Source organism: Orcinus orca, chromosome 7, assembly GCF_937001465.1.
Source record: "Orcinus orca chromosome 7, mOrcOrc1.1, whole genome shotgun sequence".
NCBI lineage: Eukaryota > Metazoa > Chordata > Mammalia > Artiodactyla > Delphinidae > Orcinus > Orcinus orca.
Window position 1 is genome coordinate 94,007,994 of NC_064565.1, and position 26,253 is coordinate 94,034,246.

General features: G+C 34.9%; 1 protein-coding gene across 11 annotated transcripts in view; it reads right to left on the reverse strand.

Moving 5' to 3' along the window:
* Window positions 1-26,253, reverse strand: part of KANSL1L (KAT8 regulatory NSL complex subunit 1 like) — a 146,771-nt gene that overhangs the window by 64,859 nt on the left and 55,659 nt on the right. For all 11 annotated transcript variants that reach the window (XM_004262935.4, XM_049712103.1, XM_033428296.2 and 8 more), the window contains 2 exons: window positions 18,928-19,125; window positions 13,906-14,027 (listed from right to left, as the gene is read on the reverse strand). In XM_004262935.4, coding sequence (XP_004262983.1) covers window positions 13,906-14,027; window positions 18,928-19,125 — 320 coding nt within the window. The remainder of the gene's footprint in view (window positions 1-13,905; window positions 14,028-18,927; window positions 19,126-26,253) is intronic.

Here is a 26,253-nt window from a genome sequence, read left to right on the forward strand (position 1 = left end):
TCTCAGTTTTGCTTTGTCTGAAAACAATTGTGTTTCAAGGCCAGATTTGAAAGATGTTTTCTCTGAGTATAGAATTTCTAGATAGACAGTTATTTTCTTTCAACACGACGAAGATATCATTTCACTGTACTCTGGCTCCTATTATTACTCTTGAGAAGTCAGCTGTCAGCTGAACTCTGGCTTCAATTAAGGTAATGTCTTCCTCCTTTTCTGCCCCGACTGTTGCTTTTAGATATTCCATTTGTTTCTGTTTTTGCTTTTTTCCCCCACATTTCCTCTCTATTTCTAGGGGTATACTTCTTTTTATTTGTCCTGCTCAGGAATCTGTGTTTGACTTCCTGAATGTGATGTCTTTCATCAGATCAGGTAACTTTTCATCCAATACCTCCTCAACTATTGCTTCTGCTCCAGTCTCTATCTCATCTTCCAGGCCGCTAATTAAGTCTCATATTAGACCTGCTCAATATAGTCTCCACATTTTGTTTTTATTGGCTGCACCTGGTGGCATGTGGGATCTTAGTTCCCCAACCAGGAATTGAACCCATGCCCCCTGCAGTGGAAGCATGGAGCCTTAACCACGGGACCACGAGGGAAGTCCATGTTCTCCACATTTTTAAATGACTCTTGTATTTTCCATTGTTTTGTCTCTTTTCCTACATTCTGGAACTTTTCTTCTAATCTATCTTTTACATTATGAACTCTGTCTCCAATTGTGTCCACAGTGCTGCCAAACTCACTTGGTTTTCAATTTCAGCATTTTTCAGAAGTTTTGGACCTTTTTCAAATGTGCTAGTCACTTTTATAGATTCTTCCCTGCAGGTATTTTTAAGCCTCTTTTATTTCTAAAATCAGAATAAGCACTGTTTTTTAAATAATCAGCATTTGATAATTCGAATATCTGAAAACTTTATGATCTGCTTTTGCTGTTATTTTCTCCTTATTCTTACTGTCTTTGCCCTGTGTCCTCATGTTTGATTATATTTGACTGTGTGCTGATCACTGCTCTTGAAAAATTATTCATGAGGATTTCCTGGGCCTAAGAAAGAAGGTGCCTTCCTCTAGAGAGAATCTGCATTTGCCTCTGCCATCATCCATTCTAGAACCATTGTAGTGTCATCCATTCTAGAACCATTTTAAACTAGGCATTCCTTGGATGACTCATTGATACAAATTTGGACTGAAAATCCATGTCAAAGTCCCCATCATGGTCACACTATCTCAAAGTAGGTTTGCTTTTTTAATTTTATCTTCTGTTGTGCTCAGCACCAAGGCAACTCTCCCCATGGTGCCCCAGGAATGGGAAAAGGGAAACAGTTTTTTTTTTAATTGAAGTATAGTTGATTTACAAGGTTGTGTCAGTTTCTGGTGTACAGCAAAGGATATGAAAAAGAATATGAATATATATTCTTTTCCAGATTCTTTTCTATTATCGTTTATTATAGGATATTGAATATAGTTCCCTGGGCTATACAGTAGGATCTTGTTGTTTATCTATTTTATATATAGTAGTTTGTATATACTAATCCCAAATTCCTAATTTAGCTCTTTCCCACCCCTTTCCCCTTTGGTAACCATAAGTTTGTTTTCTGTGTTTGTGAGTCTGCTTCTGTTTTGTAAATAAGTTCATTTGTATCATATTTTAGATCCCACATAAAAGTGATGACATATGGTATTTGTCTTTCTGTCTGACTTACTTCATTTAGTATAATAATCTCTAGGTCCATCCATGTTGCCATAAATAGCATTATTTCATTCTTTAATGGCTGAGTAGCATTCCACTGTATGTACATGTATATATATATATATATATATATATATATATACACACACACACACATACAACATCCTCTTTATCCATTCGTCTATTTTTTTTTAACATCTCTATTGGAGTATAATTGCTTTACAATGGTGTGTTAGCTTCTGCTTTATAACAAAGTGAATCAGCTATACGTATACATATGTCCCCATATCTCTTCCCTTTTGTGTTTCCCTCCCTCCCACCCTCCCTATCCCACCCCTCTAGGTGGTCACAAAGCACCGAGCTGATCTCCCTGTGCTATGTGGCTGCTTCCCACTAGTTATCTATTTTCATTTGCTAGTGTATATATGCCCATGCCACTCTCTCACTTTGTCCCAGCTTACCCTTCCCCCTCCCCATATCCTCAAGTCCATTCTCTAGTAGGTCTGTGTCTTTATTCCCATCTTGCCCCTAGGTTCTTCATGACCTTTTTTTTTTTTTTTTAGATTCCATATATATGTGTTAGCATATGGTATTTGTTTTTCTCTTTCTGACACTCTTCACTCTGTATGACAGACTCTAGGTCCATCCACCTCACCACAAATAACTCAATTCCATTTCTTTTTATGGCTGAGTAATATTCCATTGTACACACATGCCACAACTTCTTTATCCATTCATCTGTTGGTGGACACTTAGGTTGCTTCCATGTCCTGGTTATTGTAAATATATGCATTCATCTACCGATGGGCATTTAAGTTGCTTCCATGTTTTGGCTTGTATTTGTATTACATGTATTGTAAATAGTGCTGCTATGAACGCTGGGGTGCATGAATCTTTTCAGATTAGAGTTTTTCTCTGGATATATGCCCAGGAGTGGGATTGCTGGATTATATGGCAACTCTATTTTTAGTTTTTTAAGGAAACTCCATACTGTTTCCCATAGTGGCTGCACCAATTTATATTCCCACCAACAGTGTAGGAGGGTTCAGGAAAGGGAATCAGTTTTCTTTCTTATTTACATCTACTGTGAAGGTGTAGCTCCTGGAGGAAGGTGATCTCAGCTAAATATAGGCAGGATTTCATTTTATCGCTCTACTATAGGCAAAGCCATGGGCTTTGATTTATCATCTTCTAACCCCATAAGCTATTAAAACTTCACTTGGTTTTCCTGGATTTGGCTTTGATTTTTCTCTTTTCCCAGAAAGCTATCAAAACCTCAACTTAATTTTGACGGAATTTGGCCTCAGACAAAGTAGATTGCTGTGCTTTGTTTACTTTTCTGGGTTCTTGCTTTTTTTAAGATTTTGGCTTAGAAACATCATTAACGACATTCAATAATTTCTCATTTTCTAAGTAAACAATTACAAAAACTCTTACTCAATTCCCCAATTCCCCTTCTGGGTACATATCCAAAAAATAAAAAGCTGGAACTCAAACAAATATTTGTATACCCATGTTCATAGAAGCATTATTCACACTAGCCAAAAGGTGGAGGAAGCAACCCAAATGTTCATACAAGGATCAATGGATAAACAAAATTGGTCCCAATAAAATAGCAACTCAGGGCCTGGGTACTGTGGGGGAATCTGTTCTTGGGGATTGGATACCTCTGCCTAGCTGAGTCTAGTGCTAACTTTCCCCCTCCCTCCCTAACAGGTTCTGAGTAGTGCCTGAGACCTGCTCCACAGGGCTTAGGCATGGGACTGGGGATGCAGAAGTGGTCTGCCCTTTTCTGTTTTCACTGAACAGCTTGTTCTAAGGGAGAAGGAAGTGGGAGAGATCTAGATTGGGTGAGGGGGATGGGGGGGTCAGGGAGGCAAGTGTGTTGTGTTACTGTGTCAATAAACTGATTTAAAGTTAAGAAAAAAAGGTCTATACATAAAACAGAATTTTATTCCTGTAAAAAGGGAATGTTGATACAAGCTACAATATGGATGAACCTTGACAACTTTATGTTAAGTGAAATAAGGCAGTCACAAAAGGATAAATACTGTATGATTTCACTTATATGAGGTACCTAGAGTAGTCGAATTCATAGAGATATAAAGTAGAATGGTGGTTGCTAAGAACTGGGAAGAAGGAAGAATGTGGAGTTATTATGTAATGGATATAAAGTTTCAATTCAGGAAGATGAAAAAAGTTCTGGAGATGGAGGATGGCAACTACTGACAAAAATGTGAATTACTCAATGCCACTAAACTCAAAAATGGTTAAAATGGTAAATTTTATGGTATGTACATTTTACCTGAATTTTAAAAATTCTCAAATGATGAATTTTCTTACCTTCACATTTACTTAAATACATACAATGAATACTATTTATATGCTTAATAGGATATCTTCAGAAAGTGCTTTGTGGTTAAGTATCAAGCTTGAATAACATTAATTAGACTAAGCCCTTACTCCTGAAAAGCTTTAAGTTTGAAAGATGTTTCGTTCATATAAAACTATATGTAAAGAAAAAAAATAACAATAATATTGGAAAAAACAGAAAGATACAAGAAATAAAACTAGGCCTCATTTGCCATTTTACTCCCAGAGTCAAAAGGTTCATAAATAAATAAATTTCACACTGCTTCAATACAGATATCCCTAAATCAAAACTTTTTCATATATTACTATAATGTGAAATTATATATCCTATTAATTTTCAAAATCTATGGTAACATTCTTAAATATGAGTAATGTAGAATAATCTGTTAAATTTATAGAATTTCACTACTATGCATTTATTTTATTAAAAATTCAATTAAATAATACTTTAATAGTTTTACAAATATCATGTACTTTTCACAATATAGTTAAGATACTAAAAAACAAAAACAAAAAAAACCCTCTTAGAAATCACATACCATCCTTCTTCAGGGGCAGGCTTCTCTGCTACTGAATAAGGAAGGGAATAGAGGAAAACACAGGGAAAGGGCTGTGTTTTACTTGTCAATGTCTATCCAAACCTTTACCAAACTCCTTCAGCCCCCTTTCCTACTTTTAATTTAGCTATAGTCACTTTATAAACAACTGCATCTACATCCATTTTAATCTCTTTCACTCCACTTTCAAGGAACAAGTAGATTTCTCCTGTCATAAGGTCCCACCATAATTTTGTGGTATGTATCTCTACATTTCCCATCTCTAGCTTTTTCCCTTCTCTTTATTTTAATAAAGATGCTTACATTTCTTCCATCTTAAAAACAAAAAACACCTTCCTTGACGTTGTACATACATTTTATTACAGCCTTTACAGTGAGCAGCCTTAAAAATATAATCTTGACTCCTCTCTATTTCATCTCCCATTCCCTTAACCCACTCTCATCTCTCTGTCATGCAACTACACATTCTTGCTAAGGTCTCAATTTATAATTGACAAAACCAAGAGATATATTTTAGTACCTCTCTTTGACATCGGACACAACAACCACATATCTTCAAAATTTTCTACTTTTCCTTCAGTGTTATTACTCTCTTATCTGTAATATATTACAGTTTCTAGGTTCCTGGTTAAATATATTTGTATATTATGGTATATATTATCATAAATGGAATTTTTTACAAAAATTTTAATGAGACCTGGAATATCCCCCAAATCTTTTGTTACACATAACAGTTTGCTTATTATCTGGTACCAAGACTTATTAAACTTAAAGATCAATTATACATTTAAAAAACTCTAACATTCTATATTTTCTCACCCCTCCGAGTTGATGAAAGGTAGCTGTATTACATTTTCTAGCAAATGTTAGAAAATAAATACAATCTTTCCTTCAAGGGAAATATTATATTTTGATAGCAAATGTGAAAATAAGTGCTTTTTGAAAAAAATTCATGTTATGTATAAAGGATTTGGAAAAAATCTTGACTGTTGTCAAAAATAAATACATTAGTGAAATGATTAAAATTAATTAAAACACATATGTCAGCACACTTCAAAAAACTGGAGGATGAATTTTTATCTGCTCTTAAATCTATCAAAGAATTTTAGTAGGTTTCAAAACTGTTATAAACTTCCAAATTAGTTTGTACGAACGACTACTTAACATCAGGAAAGATGGCAGTTACTAGCTGATTTCAACAAGAACCTTTGATTATTAGTAGATAGGACTGAAAAAGTATCATGATTTAGTAAATACAGCCAATGGTACATTTCTTTCATTTGGAATTATTTTTTTAATTTAATTTAATTTTTTTAATAGTTTCTTATTAGTCATCAATTTTATACACATCAGTATATACATGTCAATTCCAATCGCCCAATTCATCACACCACCAACCCCACCCTCCCACGGCTTTACCCCCTTGGTGTCCATACATTTGTTCTCTACATCTGTGTCTCAACTTCTGCCCTGAAAACCAGTTCATCTGTACCATTTCTCTAGGTTCCACATACATGTGTTAAGATACGATATTTGTTTCTCTCTTTCTGACTTACTTCACTCTGTATAACAGTCTCTAGATCCATCCACGTCTCAACAAATGACCCAATTTCGTTCCTTTTTAAGGCTGAGTAATATTCCATTGTATATATCTAACACTTCTTCTTTAGCCATGTGTCTGTCTTTATCCATTCGTCTGATGGGCATTTAGGTTGCTTCCATGACCTGGCTATTGCAAATAGTGCTGCAATGAACACTGGGGTGCATGTGTCTTTTTGAATTATAGTTTTCTCTGGGAATATGCCCAGTAGTGGGATTGCTGGATCATATGGTAATTCTATTTTTGGTTTTTTAAGGAACATCCATACTGTTCTCCATAGTGGCTGTATCAATTTACATTCCTACCAACAGTGCAAGATGGTTCCCTTTTCTCCACACCCTCTCCAGCATTTGTTGTTTATAGATTTTCTTATGATGCCCATTCTAACTGGTGTGAGGTGATACCTCATTGAAGTTTTGATTTGCATTGCTCTAATAATTAGTGATGTTGAGCAGCTTTTCATGGACTTCTTGTCCATCTGTATGTCTTCTTTGGAAAAATGTCTATTTAGGTCTTCTGCCCATTTTTGGATTGGGTTGCTTGTTTCTTTAATATTGAGCTGCATGAGCTGTTTATATATTTTGGAAATTAATCCTTTGTCCGTTGATTCGTTTGCAAATATTTTCTGCCATTCTGAGGGTTCTCTTTCTGTCTTGTTTATGGTTTCCTTTCCTGTGCAAAAGCTTTGAAGTTTCATTAGGTCCCATTTGCTTATTTTTTAAATTTCCATTACTCTAGGAGGTGGATCAAAGAAGATCTTGCTGTGATTTATGTCAAAGAGTGTTCTTCCTATGTTTTCCTCTAAGAGTTGTATAGTGTTTGGTCTTACATTTAGGTCTCGAATCCATTTTGAGTTTATTTTTGTGTATGGTGTTAGGGGAGAGTTCCAATTTCATTCTTTTACATGTAGCTGTCCAGTTTTCCCAGCACCACTTATTGAAGAGACTGTCTTTTCCCCATTATATATCCTTGCCTCCTTTGTCATAGATTAGTTGACCATAGGTGCATGGGTTTATTCTGGGCTTCTATCTTGTTCCATTGATCTGTGTTTCTGTTTTTGTGCCAGTACCATGCTGTCTTGATTACTGTAGCTTTGTAGTATAGTCTGAAGTCAGGGAGTCTGATTCCTCCAGCTCCATATTTTTCCCTCAAGATTGCTTTGACTATTCGGGGTCTTTTGTGTCTCCATACAAATTTTAAGAGTTTTTGTTCTAGTTCCGTAAAAAATGTCATTGGTAATTTGATAGGGATTGCATTGAATCTGTAGATTGCTTTGGGTAGTAGAGTCATTTTCACAATATTGATTCTTCCAATCCAAGAACATGGTATATCTCTTTATCTGTTGGTATCATCTTTAATTTCATTCATCAGTGTCTTATACTTTTCTGCATACAGGTCTTTTGTCTCCCTAGGTAGGTTTATTCCTAGGTATTTTATTCTTTTTGTTGCAGTAGAAAATGGGAGTGTTTCCTTAATTTACCTTTAAGATTTTTCTTCATTAGTGTAAAGGAATGCAAGAGATTTCTGTGCATTAATTTTGTACACTGCAACTTTACCAAATTCACTGATTAGCTCTAGTCGTTTTCTGGTGGCATTTTTAGGATTCTCTATGTACAGTATCATGTCATCTGCAAACAGTGACAGTTTTACTTCTTCTTTTCCAATTTGGATTCCTTATTTTTCTTTTTCTTCTCTGATTGCCATGGCTAGGACTTCCAACTATGCTGAATAATAGTGGTGAGAGTGGACATTCTTGTTTGTTCCTGATCTTAGAGGAAATGCTTTTAATTTTTCACCGTTGAGAATGATGTTTGCTGTGGGTTTGTCATATATGGCCTTTATTATGTCGAGGTAGGTACCTTCTATGCCCACTTTCTAGAGAGTTTTGATCATAAATGGGTGTTGAATTTTGTCAAAAGTTTTCCTGCATCTATTGAGATGATCATATGCTTTTTATTCTTCAATTTGTTAATATGATGTATCACATTGATTGATTTGGGTATATTGAAGAATCCTTGCATCCCTGGGATAAAACCCACTTGAACATGGTGTATGATCCTTTCAATGTGTTGTTGGATTCTGTTTGCTAGTATTTTGTTGAGGATTTTTGCATCTATATTCATCAGTGATGTTGGTCTGTAATTTTCTTTCTTTGTTGTATCTTTGTCTGGTTTTGGTATCAGGGTGATGGTGGCCTCATAGAATGAGTTTGGGAGTTTTCCTTCCTCTACAATTTTTTGGAAGAGTTTGAGAAGGATGGGTGTTAGCTCTTCTCTAAATGTTTGATAGAATTCACCTATGAAGCCATCTGGTCCTGGACTTTTGTTTGTTGGAAGATTTTTAATCACAGTTTCAATTTCATTACTTGTGATTGGTCTGTTCATATTTTCTATTTCTTCCTGATTCAGTATGGGAAGGTTATACCTTTCTACGAATTTGTCCATTTCTTCCAGGTTGTCCATTTTATTGGCATAGAGTTGCTTGTAGTAGTCTCTTACGATGCTTTGTATTTCTGAGGTGCCCGTTGTAACTTCTCCTTTTTCATTTCTAATTTTACTGATTTGAGTCCTCTCCCTCTTTTTCTTGATGAGTCTGGCTAATGGTTTATCAATTTTGTTTATCTTCTCAAAGAACCAGCTTTTAGTTTTATTGATCTTTGCTATTGTTGTCTGTTTCTATTTCATTTATTTCTGCTCTGATCTTTGCGATTTCTTTCCTTCTGCTAACTTTGGGTTTTGTTTGTTCTTCTTTCTCTAGTTCCTTTAGGTGTAAGGTTAGATTGTTTATTTGAGATTTTTCTCGTTTCTCGAGGTAGGCTTGTATAGCTACAAACTTCCCTCTTAGAACTGCTTTTGCTGCATCCCATAGGTTTTGGATCGTCGTGTTTTCATTGTCATTTGTCTCTAGGTATTTTTTGATTTCCTATTTGATTTCTTCAGTGATCTTTTGGTTATTTAGTAACGTATTGTTTAGCCTCCATGTGTTTGTGTTTTTTACGTTTTTCCCCCTGTAACTGATTTCTAATCTCATAGCATTTTGGTCAGAAAAGATGCTTGATATGATTCTAATTTTCTTAAATTTACTGAGGCTTGATTTGTGACCCAAGATGTGATCTATCGTGGAGAATGTTCCGTGCGCACTTGAGAAGAAAGTGTAATCCTGCTGTTTTTGGATGGAATATCCTATAAATATCAACTAAATCTATCTGGTCTATTGTGTCATTTAAAGCTTCTGTTTCCTTATATATTTTCATTTTGGATGATCTGTCCATTGGTGTAAGTGAGGTGTTAAAGTCCCCCACTATTACTGTGTTACCTTCGATTTCCTCTTTTAGAGCTGTTACTAGTTGCCTTATTTATCAAGGTGCTTCTATGTTGGGTGCATATATATTTATAATTGTTATATCGTCTTCTTGGATTGATCCCTTCATCATTATGTAGTGTCCTTCCTTGTCTCTTGTAACATTCTTAATTTTAAAGTCTATTTTATCAGATATGAGTATTGCTACTCCAGGTTTCTTTTGATTTCCACTTGCATGGAATAACTTTTTCCATCTCCTCACTTTCAGCCTGTATGTGTCTGCAGGTCTGAAGTGGATATCCTGTAGACAGCATGTATATGGGTCTTGTTTTTGTATTCATTCAGCAAGCCTGTGTCTTTTGGTTGGAGCATTTAACCCATTCACGTTTAAGGTAATTATATGTATGTTCCTATGACCATTTTCTTAATGTTTTGGGTTTGTTTTTGTAGGTCCTTTTCTTATCTTGTGTTTTGCACTTAGAGAAGTTCCTTTAGCATTCGTTGTAGAACGGGTTTGGTGGTTTGGTGGTGCTGAATTCTCTTAGCTTTTGCTTGTCTGTAAAGCTTTTGATTTCTCCATCAAATCTGAATGAGATCCTTGCCGGGTAGAGTAATCTTGGTTGTAGCTTCTTCCCTTTCATCACTTTAAGTATATCATGCAACTCCCTACTGTCTTGTAAAGTTTCTGCTGAGAAATCAGCTGTTAACCTTATGGGAGTTCCCTTGTATGGTATTTGTTGTTTTTCCCTTGCTGCTTTCAATAATTTTTCTTTGTCTTTAATGTTTGCCAATTTGATTACTATGTGTCTCTGCGTGTTTCTCCTTGGGTTTATCCTGTATGGGACTCGCTGCGCTTCCTAAACTTGGGTGGGTATTTCCTTTCCCATGTTAGGGAATTTTTCGACTATAATCTCTTCAAATATTTTCTTGGGTCCTTCCTCTCTCTCTTCTCCTTCTGGGACCCCTGTAATGTGAATGTTGTTGCATTTAATGTTGTCCCAGAGGTCTCTTAGGCTGTCTTCATTTCTTTTCATTCTTTTTTCTTTATTCTGTTCCACAGCAGTGAATTCCACCATTCTGTCTTCTAGGTCACTTATCCGTTCTTCTGCCTCAGTTATTCTGCTACTGATTCCTTCTAGCATAGTTTTCATTTCAGTTATTGTATTGTTCATCTCTGTTTGTTTGTTCTTTAATTCTTCTAGGTTTTTGCTAAACATTTCTTGTATCTTCTCGATCTTTGCCTCCATTGGTTTTCCAAGGTCCTGTATCATCTTCACTATCATTATTCTGAATTCTTTTTCTGGAAGGTTGTTTATCTCCACTTCATTTAGTTGTTTTTCTGGGGTTTTATCTTGTTCCTTCATCTAGTACATAGCCCTCTGCCTTTTCATCTTGTCTATCTTTCTGTGAATACGGTTTTTGATCCACAGGCTGCAGGATTGTAGTTCTTCTTGCTTCTGCTGTCTGCCCTCTGGTGGATGAGGCTATCTAAGAGGCTTGTGTAGGTTTCCTGATGGGAGGGTCTGGTGGTGGGTAGAGCCGACTGTTGCTCTGGTAGGCAGAGCTCAGTAAAACTTCAATCCACTTGAGTGCTGATGGGTGGGGCTGGGTTTCCTCCCTGTTGGTTGTTTGGCCTGAGGCAACCCAGCTCTGGAGCCTACCTGGGCTCTTTGGTGGGGTAATGGCAGACTCTGGGAGGGCTCACGCCAAGGAGTACTTCCCAGATCTTCTGCTGCCAGTGTCCTTGTCCCCACGGTGAGCCACAGCCACCCCCCACCTCTGCAGGAGACCCTTCAACACTAGCAGGTAGGTCTGGTTCAGTCTCCCCTGGGGTCACTGCTCCTTCCTCTGGGTCCCGATGTGCACACTACTTTTTGTGTGCCCTCCAAGTGTGGGGTCTCTGTTTCCCCCAGTCCTGTTGAAGTCCTGCAATCAAATCCCACTAGGCTTCAAAGTCTGATTCTCTAGGAATTCCTCCTCCCATTGCTGGAACCCCTGGTTGGGAAGCCTGACGTGGGGTTCAGAACCTTCACTCCAGTGGGTGGACTTCTGTGGCATAAGTGTTCTCCAGTCTGTGAGTCACCCACCCACCAGTTATGGGATTTGATTTTACTGTGATTGTGCCCCTCCTACCGTCTCATTGTGGCTTCTCCTTTGTGTTTGGATGTGGGGTATCTTTTTGGTGAGTGCCAGTGTCTTCCTGTCAATGACTGTCCAGCAGCTAGTTGTGATTCTGGTGTTCTCACAAGAGGGAGTGAGAGCACATCCTTCTACTCCACCATCTTGTTTCTGGTCTCTCATTTGGATTTATATATCTTTATGAGGTATGTTTTTCTTTTTCTTTTTTTTTTTAAAAATAAATTTATTTATTTATTTTTGGCTGTGTTGGGTCTTCGTTTCTGTGCGAGGGCTTTCTCTAGTTGCGGCAAGCGGGGGCCACTCTTCATCGCGGTGCACGGGCCTCTCCCATTGCGGAGCACAGGCTCCAGATGCGCAGGCTCAGTAGTTGTGGCTCACGGGCCCAGTTGCTCCGTGGCATGTGGGATCTTCCCAGACCAGGGCTCGAACCCGTGTCCCCTGCACTGGCAGGCAGATTCTCAACCACTGCACCACCAGGGAAGCCCAATGAGGTATGTTTTTCACCTATGACAGTTATTTAAACCAAATATTCAAACAACTGCACACAATTCTATTATTATTATTATATGTTAGTTTAAACAATGACATGGTTCATCTACTAGACTGTAAGTATTTAAAAGTGGAGATCTTGTCTTCATCATTGTATTCCTAGGACTTTGACTATATGGCATACAGCAAACAGTTATGCAATAAATACTTTGTGAATAAATGACCAAAAATATAGGTAAGTACATTAAAATGATAATTAGTACACACACACACACACACACACACACACACACACTCACACACACTCACACACACACACATGTATATGTATAATAGTGTAATGCCTAGTTAGGTAAATAAAATATTACCTAAAATTGACTTAGCCCAAAATCACAATCTGATGGTGTTTAATGGCTCAACTTGTAATTATGACTTTCTTAATGAGGAAATGTTCTCATAAATGAAGACATTATAGTTATCCTGTATAACATATGAGAATCTTTCCTTTCAAAGTGAATCATCAGCGTTACAAGGAATGAATATAAAGTTAACAAAAATAAAGCAAAACCAGTAGAATAACTGTTTCCATAATAGAACAATGTAAACATGACCCAGTACAAACAAAACTGTAAAAGTATTAAAAATTAGACTTTCAAAATAATAAATTAGAAATAAAAATAACAGCATTTTTATTTTAAGACTTAGTTTATATCCACTAGTCTCATTAAGAAGCTGATAGCTACTTCACATAATTTTTACCATGGTATGAATCTTCCTTTCTTGTTTTATTTTTTAATTTAATAATAAATCATATAATTATTAATATAAATATTTCTGATACTAAATTACACTTAGTCCTTTTATGGTACTTAAAGCAAAGAAGCCCTCACTGCAATTTTATTTGAAAAAAAAATTAGATGCACACACAAAGTAATATTCTAGTAGCTTTTTAAATTCTAACTGCATCTTTAAAAGGAAAGATTCAAAGAGAAATGTAAGCAAAATAAAGAAAACAAATGTTGTTCCCAAAAGAGGATTCATAATATCTATATTTTTTGCTAACATGATATAATAAATTGCTAAGGATTATAGGAATTATTATATTAATTACATTTAGTAAAAAATTTACCTTATAAAAGTTGAGATACAAAATGACTCATTTTAGGGGAACTTCCCTAGCGGTCCAGTGGGTGAGACTCCCTGCTCCTAATGTAGGGGGTGCGGGTTCGATCCCTGGTCAGGGAACTAAGATTCCACATGCTGTGCAGTGCGGCCAAAATAAAAACAAAACAAAACAAAAAATACCCACCAAAATGACTCATTTACAACATGAGTAAAACTTAAGCTGAATTTTATGGATGATATCTACCAATCAATCTTCCATGCCCAAACTATATGTAGGGTCTTTCACTCTTAAAATGTATTGCAAGGGCAGTATGGAGCTAAAGACTATAAAATGTATAAAATGGAAGGTATATTAAATATGGCAGTACTTCTGTAGCAAATGGTATCACTGTTTTTCATTTTTAGAAACATTATAAAAATTTAGAAACTTCCTGGAAAGCTTTATCCCTCATTCTCAGGTTTATAGTTCCCTTAGTTATAAAAGTTTGATGTTATCTAAAAATGTATCCATGATTTATTGATTGTACTCTAATAATGCTTAAGAAGAAAAAAGAAGCTATAATACTTAAAAGATCAAAACAAAATAAAAACAAAATAAGCAAAGCCAAATTTAGAAGCAAAACTATCCCACTGACACCTACCTCCTGGAAATGCCATTAGCCAGACATTTACGGCTACAGGATTTAGAGGAGAGGGGTGATGACATTGGGGACAAGTTGAGAGGGGCAATCAAACTGCTGATGATCTCAGTCAACTGTGCGCTCTGCAAGAAAACAGTAAATCTTTTACTACTGCTAAGCAAGGAATATGGCTAAATCTCAGACCTTTAGTGCCTATTAAAGTTTAACTTCTCATGAAACAAGTAAATGTTTATGTTTTAGTAAATATTTTACTCTACAAAGACAATTTACACCATTACTGATTTTTCCATTATTATAAATAAATCTACATTTTAAAGTACCCTTTTTTTCATATCATTTTTTGCTTCAGTTCTTTTGTCTACTCATCCTATCCTCTATAACATTTAAGCTCAGCTGATAGAATCTACATAAATATTTTCTTTGATGCAGCCAAATTAATAATAACAAACTCATAGCTATAATTTATTAAGTGCTCACTATGTGCCAGGTACTATACTAAGCACTAAACATAGAATATTTCTAATCTTTACAACCAACTTGCAAAGTAGATAATATTAGAACTACTGATACTACTACTATTAAAATCAATTACAGATGAGGAAGCTGAAGCAAAGACAGATTAAGCAGCTCGATCATGGATTATAAAATTGGTAAGAAATGGAGCTAGGATTCAAACTTAGGCTTGAATCCTATACCATACTGCTTCTCAGTATTTTTCCTAATTTGAATATACCAGTTTTTTCAGGTACCCCAAATTTTCATTGACCCTTATCCCAAACTTATATGTAAGATATTTGTAATATACAATAAATATTATATTATTCTCAAAACAGTCACATACAATAATTATAATAAGCATAAACCACATCAATGGAAAAGAGTACACTTCTACAGAAGGATAACAACATTTTTCATTACACATGTAATCCATCGTAGTTCATTGTAGAAAAAAGGGAAAGTATGAAGAGGTTTCAAAAATGAAAAGAAAATAACCTGTAATCATATTTCACAGAGAAAACCATTGCTAATATCTTGGTATATATCCATACCCCAAGAAAAAACTTTTTATTTTGAATATATGTGAGCATGAGTGTATGCACACATGCACACACACATCCTTTTAAGTAAATTATGCTGCATCAATTTTCTAAAATCTGGTTTTCTTACTTAATATAGTGTGACTATATTTTAAAAATATATAGACATATTTCACTGTTTTATTAACTGAAGGATATTCTATTCTAAAATACGAGGGCATATGGAATAATTATTTTGCAACTCTATTTGTATGAAACAAATAACATGCTATTAGAAATGAGACTAGAGAATATGATAGAGCTAAATATAATATTTGAACTCTTCAAAAAGTCTTCCATGAAGAAGACCCTGAAATGTTTTCACCACTTATTTTCTTGAAAAATAATACATATCTAATGACTTTATTTTTTAAATTATTATACATTTTTAGATTAAACTTAGTTTTCAAAATCACCAATACACTCTTTATCCATCTATCAAGTATTCATTAATTTGGTCATACAAAGAAATTTATAGAGTACACTCTTCTCATTGTTCCACCTCCAAAAATATCTAAAAATCTTCTTAGCCGTTGGAGGTCGCTAATCAGTATGTGTGAATAATTGGTCCAGAGTGACAGCGTCACAACCAACCTCCAGCTTTACCCTAACAACCACCCCACTCCTGCCCAAGAAAACCTCATATACTTGAGTCCATATTTGGGATAGAAAATTCACGGTAAAAATGAATATAAAAGTAAAATTAGGAGAGGCATAATTTGAACTCTGAAAAAAAAATCAACTTTAAAAGTCAAAACATTTACTAGCTATTTATAATGAGGTTTCTAATGTAAATATACCTGTGTGAAATTTATTTTAAATTATCTGAAGTTCTAAAATAATGTCACCTTTCAATTTATGAACAAAATATATTATCTAATAATGGAAGTATGCATTAATACTATGAATCAATGTTATTTTTTAAAACACATATCAGTCTACAACCCAATAGTGCCTTTATAGCTTAACTGCCAACTCTTTAGTTGTTTTTGAGGAACATAAATAAGTTTGGTAAGCAAAACATTCCTCTAACAGTAAATTTAATCAAGTCAAAGGATTACCTGATCTATACTCAAGTTCCACTACGGCAGGCAAACAGTTATATACCAATAGATTATATTTTAAAAAAATATGTGTAATATCAGGCTTGCCACCCCTTCTTCCATTTACTCACCCCTAGACTGTCTTCTTTAATGAGTATTTGAAAACAACTTAATTTTTAATTGGCCTATAAAAACATTATTAGCATGTGTTCCAAGAGCACATTACCTGTTCACAGGTAATTTATAAATGACCTCTACAAGTGATTGGTGCTGCCCTTTTCTGCATCCTTTTCCTCTCCATGTCTAGAGCCATTAGTATTCTCACAACTCCTGGTTCCTTTCCCTCCCAAAGCCTCTGACACTCCTGTCAGCAGTGGGACTTAAAATGAACATGATACCCAAGGCCACCTTCATAGGTGAGCAACCTGTGCAGTAACATGGGGCTGCACTCAGAAGGATCCCATGTTTGGTTAATGTTCTGCTGTCACTGGCTTAAAACTTAAAACTTTTTAACAAAGGGCTGTATAATTTCATTTTGCCCTGGGTCCGGCAAACTAGCCAGTTCTGATGTGAACTCACGTCCAACCAAACAAACTGGTGCTACCAAGGAGAAAGAAAAAATACAAGAGGGACTTCCCTGGCGGTCCAGTGGTAAAGAATCTGCCTTACAATGCAGGGGAAGCGGGTTCGATCCCTGGTGGGGGAACTAAGATCCCACATGTTGGGGGGTAACTAAGCCCGCGTGCTACAACTACTGAGCTCGCATACCTCAACGAGAGAGCCCACCTGCCACAAGCTACAGAGCCCATGCACTCTGGAGCCCACGGGCCACAACTACAGAGCCCATGCACCCTGGAGCCCATGCCCTGCAACTACAGAAAAAAAAAAAACCCGCATGCCACAACTAGAGAGAAGCCCGAGCACCGCAAGGAAGAGACTGCGTGCCACATCCAAAGATCCTGCGTGCCTCAACGAAGACCCTGCAAGCCGCAGCTAAGACCCGACACAGCCAAAAAAATAAATTAAATACATAAATAAAATAAATAAATATTAAACAAAAAGAAGGAAAAAAATACAAGAAAACTCTTTCCAAAGGATAAGTAGTGACCTACAGGTAAAAAGAGTCAAAGGTCTACTGATCAAGTGCTCACGTTATTCGTGTGAAATAACTAGGATCAAACTGAAAAGGTACTGATCCTAAGGGATGAGGGGAGGGAAAAAAAGAGGGAAGAGGAATATAATCAGTATTGATTTAAAACACCACTTATATGGTAAAGTGCATTACAGTTTAACACCAGATAATTACAAAATAACTTTCTGAATTATAAAATATTCATAATAGTATTTTGACAATGCATTGGAAATTGGAAAATTAAGAAAAACTCTAGGCAATTGCAAACTTAACAAATATGGGGTGGGAGAAGTTACTCCACATTCTGACTTACCAGGATTAAGACAGTAGTAATCTGGTACTATATTATTTCACAATGTATGTCAGAAAAAAAAAACAACTACAACAAGAACAACAGAAAAATTAAATGTGGGCAGGGATGAGAATACGTATTACCCACTGGAATAATGTAATCATGCAGCTGTGGTCCCAACTGAGTATATTCTGGCAGATTCAATCTGGTTGCAAGTTAACAAACTCTTAGAAAGCCAGGTTTGTTTAAGAGCCACCAAAGTCTACATTAAAATAAATGGCTAATATTTTTTCTATTTCCTTAGTTTTTTGATTAGTCTGCTTACCAAATAAAATATTTGATTTATATTACATTCAGTATTTTAAATGTATCTACGTTTTTGCACATTTACTATTTTGTAGATATTAGTATCAACAATCAGCTTTCAAAAAAGTCTTAGTGCTATTTTTTTATTAAGTTCACATTGGGTTAATAAATTTACTGTGATTTGCAGTGATGTGTTTTCCTATTCAAGTACAAGTTATGACTCAATTATTCTTATTTTATGTAATGCAGTTGATATTTATTTTTTTATAAAATACCTTCATATTTCTTGTCTATTTCTATACATTTGATATTTTGGCTATTATATATGTAACCTCTTCTTCATTTAAGTTTTATAAATAACATGAAATAAATTTTAAATATTAATCTTGCAAAAAATGTTTTGATTTCAAAGGATAAATATAGGACAGAATAATTAAACTTCTGGAGTCATCCGTAAGAGGATTTAAATACCAGGAAAAGCTTTGGAGTCAAAGTAATTTATTAGGAGTTTATTAGACTCTCTATTTCCATGATCATTTTTTAATGAAAGAATCTATATTCTAATGTTATCTTTCACTAAAACTTTCTATCAATAAATTAATCAAACACCCCATTCAGATCTATTAAGTGGTACCACTGTTCTTTCCCCATGAGAAAAGTCCAATGATAAGCTATTTTGTTAGAAAACAAGATTTTCCAACCTTAGTATAAATGAGTTATCACCCTATAGCTATGTACCAACACTTTACATATTATATTTATTTATTTAATTTATTTTAATATTTTAAAAATTTATTTATTATTTGGTTGTGTAGGGTCTTAGCTGCAGCTGGCGGGCTCCTTAGTTGTGGCACGTGGGCTCCCCAGTTGTGGCATGCATGTGGGATCTAGTTCCCTGACCAGGGATCAAACCCAGGCCCCCAACATTGGCAGCATGGAGTCTCAACCACTGCGTCACTGGGGAAGTCCCACATATTATATTTAAATAACTTTAATTATATCAATATTATAATAGAGACTATATATACTAAATATTTTAATTGTATTTAATGTCAAACGGCCAACTTTAATAACCAATATCTTAAGCAGAGACACACGTTTATTTGAAGAGTTTATAAAATCAATTGAAAGTCATTTTGATGCCACTCACACTTTACTCTTACTTCACATTACCTGTTTTTCTATATTGCGAAGAAGTAGTGTTGGGCTACTTGGTGACATTTCAAAATCTTGCTCTGGTAAAGGATCTTGACTCTCCTGAGGAATCTGGGGATTCCCTGTAGTGTTTAATGAAACAGCTTGGTCTGCGAATTGGATTTGCTTTTTCAAAATGTCTTTTGGAAGTCGACATTCTTCTAGGATCACTATCCCCTAGACAAATAGCAATTAAAGAGTTGCAATGAAAACAAATTGACTGCTAGATCAACTTTAACATTACAATGCTCTCAAACCATGCTTTTTATTATTCCTTGGAAATCAGAAAATAGACATTTGGAAGTACAGTTTAACTGTAAAAAAGTCACTGATTTAAAACATGTGAGGCTAAAATAACGTATATTTGATGGGTTAGGCTTGCAAAATATTGTCATAAATTACATACAAGAAGTTATTTTTTCTTATTGGTTTTAGTTATTAGCATTAAAAGCATGATACATTTAGAATAAAGTAAAAGGCTTATATGCAGAATATGAACATTTCTGACTAAAATTTAGAACATTTTCAGATATAAACTTCTGATATTTTGGTCACTAGCATTTCCACTTGAGTTCTGTATTTAAGCACTCCTAATTTCATAAATCAAAATATCAAAGTTACAAACATCCAAACAATAATCTAACTTTATATTAACTCCTTTCAGAGCACTCTAAAGAACTCCAGCCCTGTTGCTGCCAGCCAGGGTTGGCAGGACTGCACCACTGAGAAAAAGTACTCTCTAGGCCAAAGTTCTCATTGCTTACAGAGCAGACAAGTTATTAATAAAGACACAGGTTTTCAACCTTGATGGAGTATTTTCTGGAATGTAAGTAACTGGAGAAATGAATAGGGATCTAGCTGCCTCTGTACTCCCTGCCTAACATTCATACATACACATTCCTCAACTGGCTTGTTGAACTTTCCCCACATTCCCTAGCTTCTTCACTCCAACTGTCCTCACCCTTAATCCCTCAGAAGTAATGAAGACAGGAGAGAAAGGGGGAAAAGGATTACACAGATATGATCTTAATGGTTTCACAGGTCTCGTCATAAAATTTCTTCCCTTCCTACCCCTTTTACTACACTTCCCCCTGCAAAGAATAATACATATTATTATTAAATATGTGTGTGTATATATATATATATATATATATACATACATACGTACTTTTTGGGGGGCAAAATGTCAGTAAGTTCCTACAGGCTAGTTGGAAAGGTATTAAATGCCTAATGTGGCTAAAATATTATATTCTTGGAATGAAAAATAGACTAAAACATTAATATAAGCATAGAGTATTTCAAGATGGGACAAATTAAATAATTGCTGTGGGCTAGCTTATATCATGTATAAGTACTTTACATAGGATGGAAACCACCTATAGATTATATGTTATATATAAGTAGTCTTAGTTTACACTATAATTTAGAGAATATATCACTTTAGAATTAACATATTCAGATATTGTATTAAACATACATTTTTTATTTACAGTAATATATTACAAATGATGCTTGGTAAAAGTAATATTTTCTTTTTTACCTATACTTGTAACAGCGCTACTAACTTTTACAAAGATAAAAGGACCCAACTGTTGATCCCATCTCAATGACTGTTTTCATAGAATGCACAAATACAGCTGTCAAGAAATCTGAAGAATATATTTAAAAGAAGTTTCTGTTTCACTTGATATTTTAAAAATTAAATTAGACTTGACAGACAGTATCATCAATCCAAAAGCTCTTGAAAGTATCTGAAATGTCTACCCCAAATTTGTACAAGTCTATAGTAGGTTTTTCACAAGTATCTACATACAAAAGAATATAAATTTTTACTATATTAAATTAATTATAATTCTATTTGGTTTGATTACAGTTTATATTATGGGCCAGGCTTCTGTGAATTACCCTGATTTCATAATCCCTACTTACAATATTGTTTCTATGCAAAAATTGATTCTGAATTTCAAAAAGGTAGTATAAGAATACTACCTTTTTATAAGTAGGAGGCCTGCTATAGTTAATTCATTGAAGAATAATATTTTAAAGATTCAACAGGGGAGACACTCATAGTCAACTTCATAACCTATTTTGTTCTCTTAAACTGTTGCCCTGGACAAAACTCTCACAATGTAAGAATGGCCCATGATTTTTCTCTGCCATAACCGAGAATAGAGAACAAAGGGAAGAAGATTAAATCCTCTGGAGACACTGCAGAAATAATTCCTCTTCTTAAAAATCAGGAAAAGAATATACATGTGTTGGGTCACTGTGATGAATATTTATTTTACAGTTTTGTTTGTTAATTATAACTAAATTAATCTGAATTCTTTAAAAGATCAGGAAAGTAGTCTAATGATAGATAAAATAAGGTAAATAACAAAGACATAAATTTTTTTTAGAAGGATGAGTTGTGTTAACTGAAACAAGTGAAAACCTTAGCATAGATGAAGATGAAAACAAATCAGCTGCTCAGAGAAGACAACTATTCCCAATAATAACACTAGAGAGGTCTCCACCTCCACTCCCAGGGTCCTCATAGAGATGACATAGTGTGAAAAAATAAACAATTGCCTCAGTGAAACAGGAGGTAAGGGGGAAGGGCACAACCTTTAAAAGAATGACATAGCCATAGGACATGACAAAAACTGGTTAAAACAAGCTAGGTCCAAGATGGTAGAATACTCGACTTCCAGTGGACCTTGAGCCTCATCACAGCTCTTTTTAATACATTAGCATGCTAAATGACACACCCACCAGCGCCATGACAGTTTTGAGGCCAACCATAAAAGGTCAAAAAGTGGACAGTGGCCCTATTCCTGGAAATCTTCGCCCCTTCCCTGAAATAGTTGGAATAATCCACCCACTCATTAGCCTATGAAATTACCCAGCCCATAAAAACTAACCACGCTGTATTTTGGGGACTCTTGCCTTCTGAGATGGCCCACACTCTGTCTGTGGAGTGTGTTTCTCTCTAAATAAATCCACTTCTTATCTATCACTTTGTCTCTCACTGAATTCTTTCTGCAATGAGATATCAAGAACCTGAGGTTCACTAAGTCCTGAGACCAAGTGTGCTCTCAATTAAAAGATCGTGGATTCAAGCCCCAATCTGGGTTCTGGCCAGGTTTGAGTCCCAGCCCATGGGTTCAAGTCCTAATCTGGGTTCTGGCTGGGTTCGAGTCCCAGCCCATGGGTTCAAGTCCTAATCTGGGTTCTGGCTGGGTTCGAGTCCCAGCCCGTGGGTTCCAGTCCCAGTCTGGGCTCTGGCTGGGTTTGAGTCCCGGCCAATGGGTTCAAGTCTCATCTGAGGTGCACGCTTTCATCAGCAACATATTTATTATTTATATAAAGTCATCAAAACTAATTTTAAGCAAAAACTTAAATGAAAACTTTAAAACAAACAAAATGTACAATTTAAGATGTGGAAGACCCTATTATAGGATAACAAAAGAAATCTAAAGGGGAAATCATTTAATATAGGATAGCCAGCCTCTCCAACTAAGAAAAACTATTATAAATTTTTTTCTGAAAGTGAGAAGAAGCTGTTGTCTCAGTAAAAGCTGGAGCAGAGAAAAAGAGAAATATGGCAGTTGTAGTGTGTTGACAAAGCTGTTGCAAGAACAAGGAAGGGATGTTGCTAATACCTGCTTTCTTCTAAGAATTTAAGCAAAATTTAGACTACCTGGAGTGTGTCAAAGAAGGGGCAAATGACACATTTTAGGTCATTTGTCCCTTATTTTACACTACTAAAACACTGTATGTTTTCCGACCAGAGACACAAAAGTAGCACTTATTTAAAAAGGCTATTTATAAAAGAGCATCTCAATTTCTTTCCCCTTTCTTTATCTCTAATTTAACTGAGAGGAAAGGTTTCTTTTTTCCTTTCAAGATACATTAAATAAAAAGTTCTGTTTCACTTAAAATGAATTAAACCACTCTTCTCAATTTTTTAATTACAATAATTCAAGAAGGTATTAGAGCAAAAAAGTGTTGTTTCCCCTATTCAATACAATAATAACTCAACTAAACTGCACATAAATAAGCAATTAAACATCTTGATTAATTTCTAAGAAAGGTAAGCAGAAGGTATCAAAGTAAAGAAATATTGTATGTTGATAGCATAATTATAATGATATCTTCCATAAAATAAACATAATATGACTCTTAAGGGAACAAAGGGCCAGAATCACATCTAGCCGGAACAAAGAAAAAATGTAAGGCTACATAAATTATTGCTGGAAAGATTTATTTCCTTAAAATAATTTATTACAAATAGATATTATATAAACATATAATCAAACTTCAAAAAATGTTTAACAAGTATAAAGCATTGCTTAGAACACAGAGAATATTAAAATACCCCTTCTCAAGTCAAAGCAAAATGAACCAGACTGCCTAGATTCAAATATAAAACTTAGTTATCATTTCAACTAGGAACCCACTTTCTTGGAAATTTCCAAATTGCTTTAAACTTGATTTGTTCTTAGAACTCTACTGGCTATAAAAACACTTGTGACATCTTTCAAAGAAAATCATCAAAGAAAACTATCTGGTGATCTTGAGAAGATTGGGAGATCACTACAACTTAAGGCCCAGGTGAAGACAGTTAAAAAGGAGAAAGAGTAACTGAATAGGAAACTTCCATCAGGAAACTATTCCTGAACACAGTTGCCTCAAATCCAACAGACAGAATGGGTAAGCCTAAGGTTCTATATCTATGCTTCTATCCACCTTCCTACAGACATCACCACAAAATTTTACAAAGCATTAAACAATATTCATGACTTCCTAGCTTCCTCTCCCATCCCTGCACAGCTCAAAGTTTCTGCTCCTTTGAATACATACTAATTTGTCATTCCTAAAACAGATCATGTTGTATGCCTTCAAAATTTAAGGAATCCCTTTTCCAGTTCCATAAGTTCATTAAGCAAACTACTATTTATCCTCCAAAGTCATACTGAGGCATCACGTCTTTACTGATGTATTCTCTGACCTGCAAACCCCTAATGACAGAGTGAAACATTCTCTCTATGCCACATCTATATGTTATTAAAAACACATATCATTCCACATATTGTATTATATTGTAATCAACGATATTTATGTGCTCTATCTCCCCTACCAGAATATAAACTCATGATAGACAGAATTTAAAATTCACTAATCTTTATGGATGTGCAGACCCTAGGTGGGGTTAGGCTAACTACATGGTTTGAGGACTCTAATTCCCTCCCTTCTCTGCTATTTCGTTTCAGACCAGTCACTATCAACCTTATAATATTATCTCCATTATGTCCACAGTTTCACCATGTAGAATACAGTTTCTCACAAAAACAAAGGTAGAATTTTTTTTGTTTTTAGATTCCACTTATAAGTGATATCATATGATATTTGGCTTACTTCACTTAGTATGAGAATCTCTAGGTTCATCCATGTTGCTGCAAATGGCATTTTTTCATTATCATTCATTAAAATGATACAAATGAACTTATATACAAAACAGAAACAGACCCGCAGACATAGAAAACAAACTTATGGTTACCGAAGGTGAAAGAGGGGGATGGATAAATTAAGAGTTTAGGATTAACATATACACATTACTATATATAAAATAGATAACCAACAAGGACCTACTGTATAGCACAGGGAACTATACTGAATATTTTGTAATAACCTATAAGGAAAAAGAATCTGAAAAAACTAGATATATATGTATGTATAACTGAATCACTTTGCTGTACACCTGAAACTAACACATTATAAATCAACTATATTGAATAAAATATATATATATGTGTGTATAAATACACACACACACACACACACAGCTCATAAAGCTCAATATCAAACAAATAATCCAATCAAAAAATTGGCAGAAGACTTGAATAGACATTTTCCCAAAGAAGACATAAAGATTGCTAACAGGCACATGAAAAGATGCTCAACATCACTAATTATTAGAGAAATGAAAATCAAAACCACAATGAAATATGACCTCACACCTGTCAGAATGGTTACCATCAAAAAGCCTATAAATAACAAATAAGTGTTGGAGAGAATGTGGAAAAAAGGGAGCCCTGGTACACTGTTGGTGGGAATCTAAATTGGTGCAGCCACTGTGGAAAACAGCATGGAGGTTCCTTAAAAGACTAAAAATAGAGTTACCATATGATCCAACAATCACACTCCTGGGTATATATCCATAAAAAGCAAAACCACTAATTTTAAAAGATACATGCACACCAATGTTCATAGAAGCATTATTTACAATAGCCAAGACATGGATGCAACCCAAGAGCCCATCAACAAACGATTGAATAAAGAAGATGCAGTGTATATATACACAATGGAATACTACTCAGCCATAAAAAAGAATGAAATATTGCCATTTGCAAAAATGTAGATGAATCTAGAGAATATTATGCTTAGTGAAGTGAAAAACAAATATATATGATAACCCTTATATGTAGAATCTAAAAAATAATACAAATGAATGTATATACAAAACAGAAACAGACTCACAGACATAGAAAACAAACCTATGGTTACCACAGGGAAGAGGGTGTGGGGAGGGACAGATTCGGGGTATAGGATTAGTAGATACAAACTACTATACATAAAATAGATAAGCAACAAGGATTTACTATATAACACAGGGAATTATACCCAATATCTTGTAATAACCTGTAATGGAATATAATCTGCAAAAATACTAAATCACTATGCTGTACACCTGAAACTAACACAATACTAAAATCAACTATACTTCAATAAAAAATTGCATTAACAGTCAAAAAAAGATAGAAAGAGATATTTAGCAATATTTAGATTAAATAGGACTTATGGGATTGCATAAGACTCTTTATATTGTTACTTCTATGGGAAAATATACTTCAAGTTCCAAGTAAACAGCCTATAATTTGGAGGAAACAATATATGCTTAAGCTAGGAAAATTCCATGTTAAATTTCCCCTGCTGGGAAATAAAACAGTGTTTATTTCTGTAATCATTTGCTCAATTTTTTCCCCCATTAGACTAAACCCTAAAAATATAAGAACTCTGTTGATTTATTCATCACTGTACACCCTAAGCACATATTAGGCACCTAATAACTGTGTGTGAAAGGAAAGAAGGGAAAGAATGAAGGAAAGAAGGAGGAAAGGTAGAAAACAAGGAAGGAAAGAGAGATGAATAAATTTTATTTTAAAAATTGCTATAATATAATAGCATAGCTTTAATTGCCATCTCTACATCTATATCTTCTTATAAACCTGCCTTCTCCAAATCTCATATTTCTAACTCTAT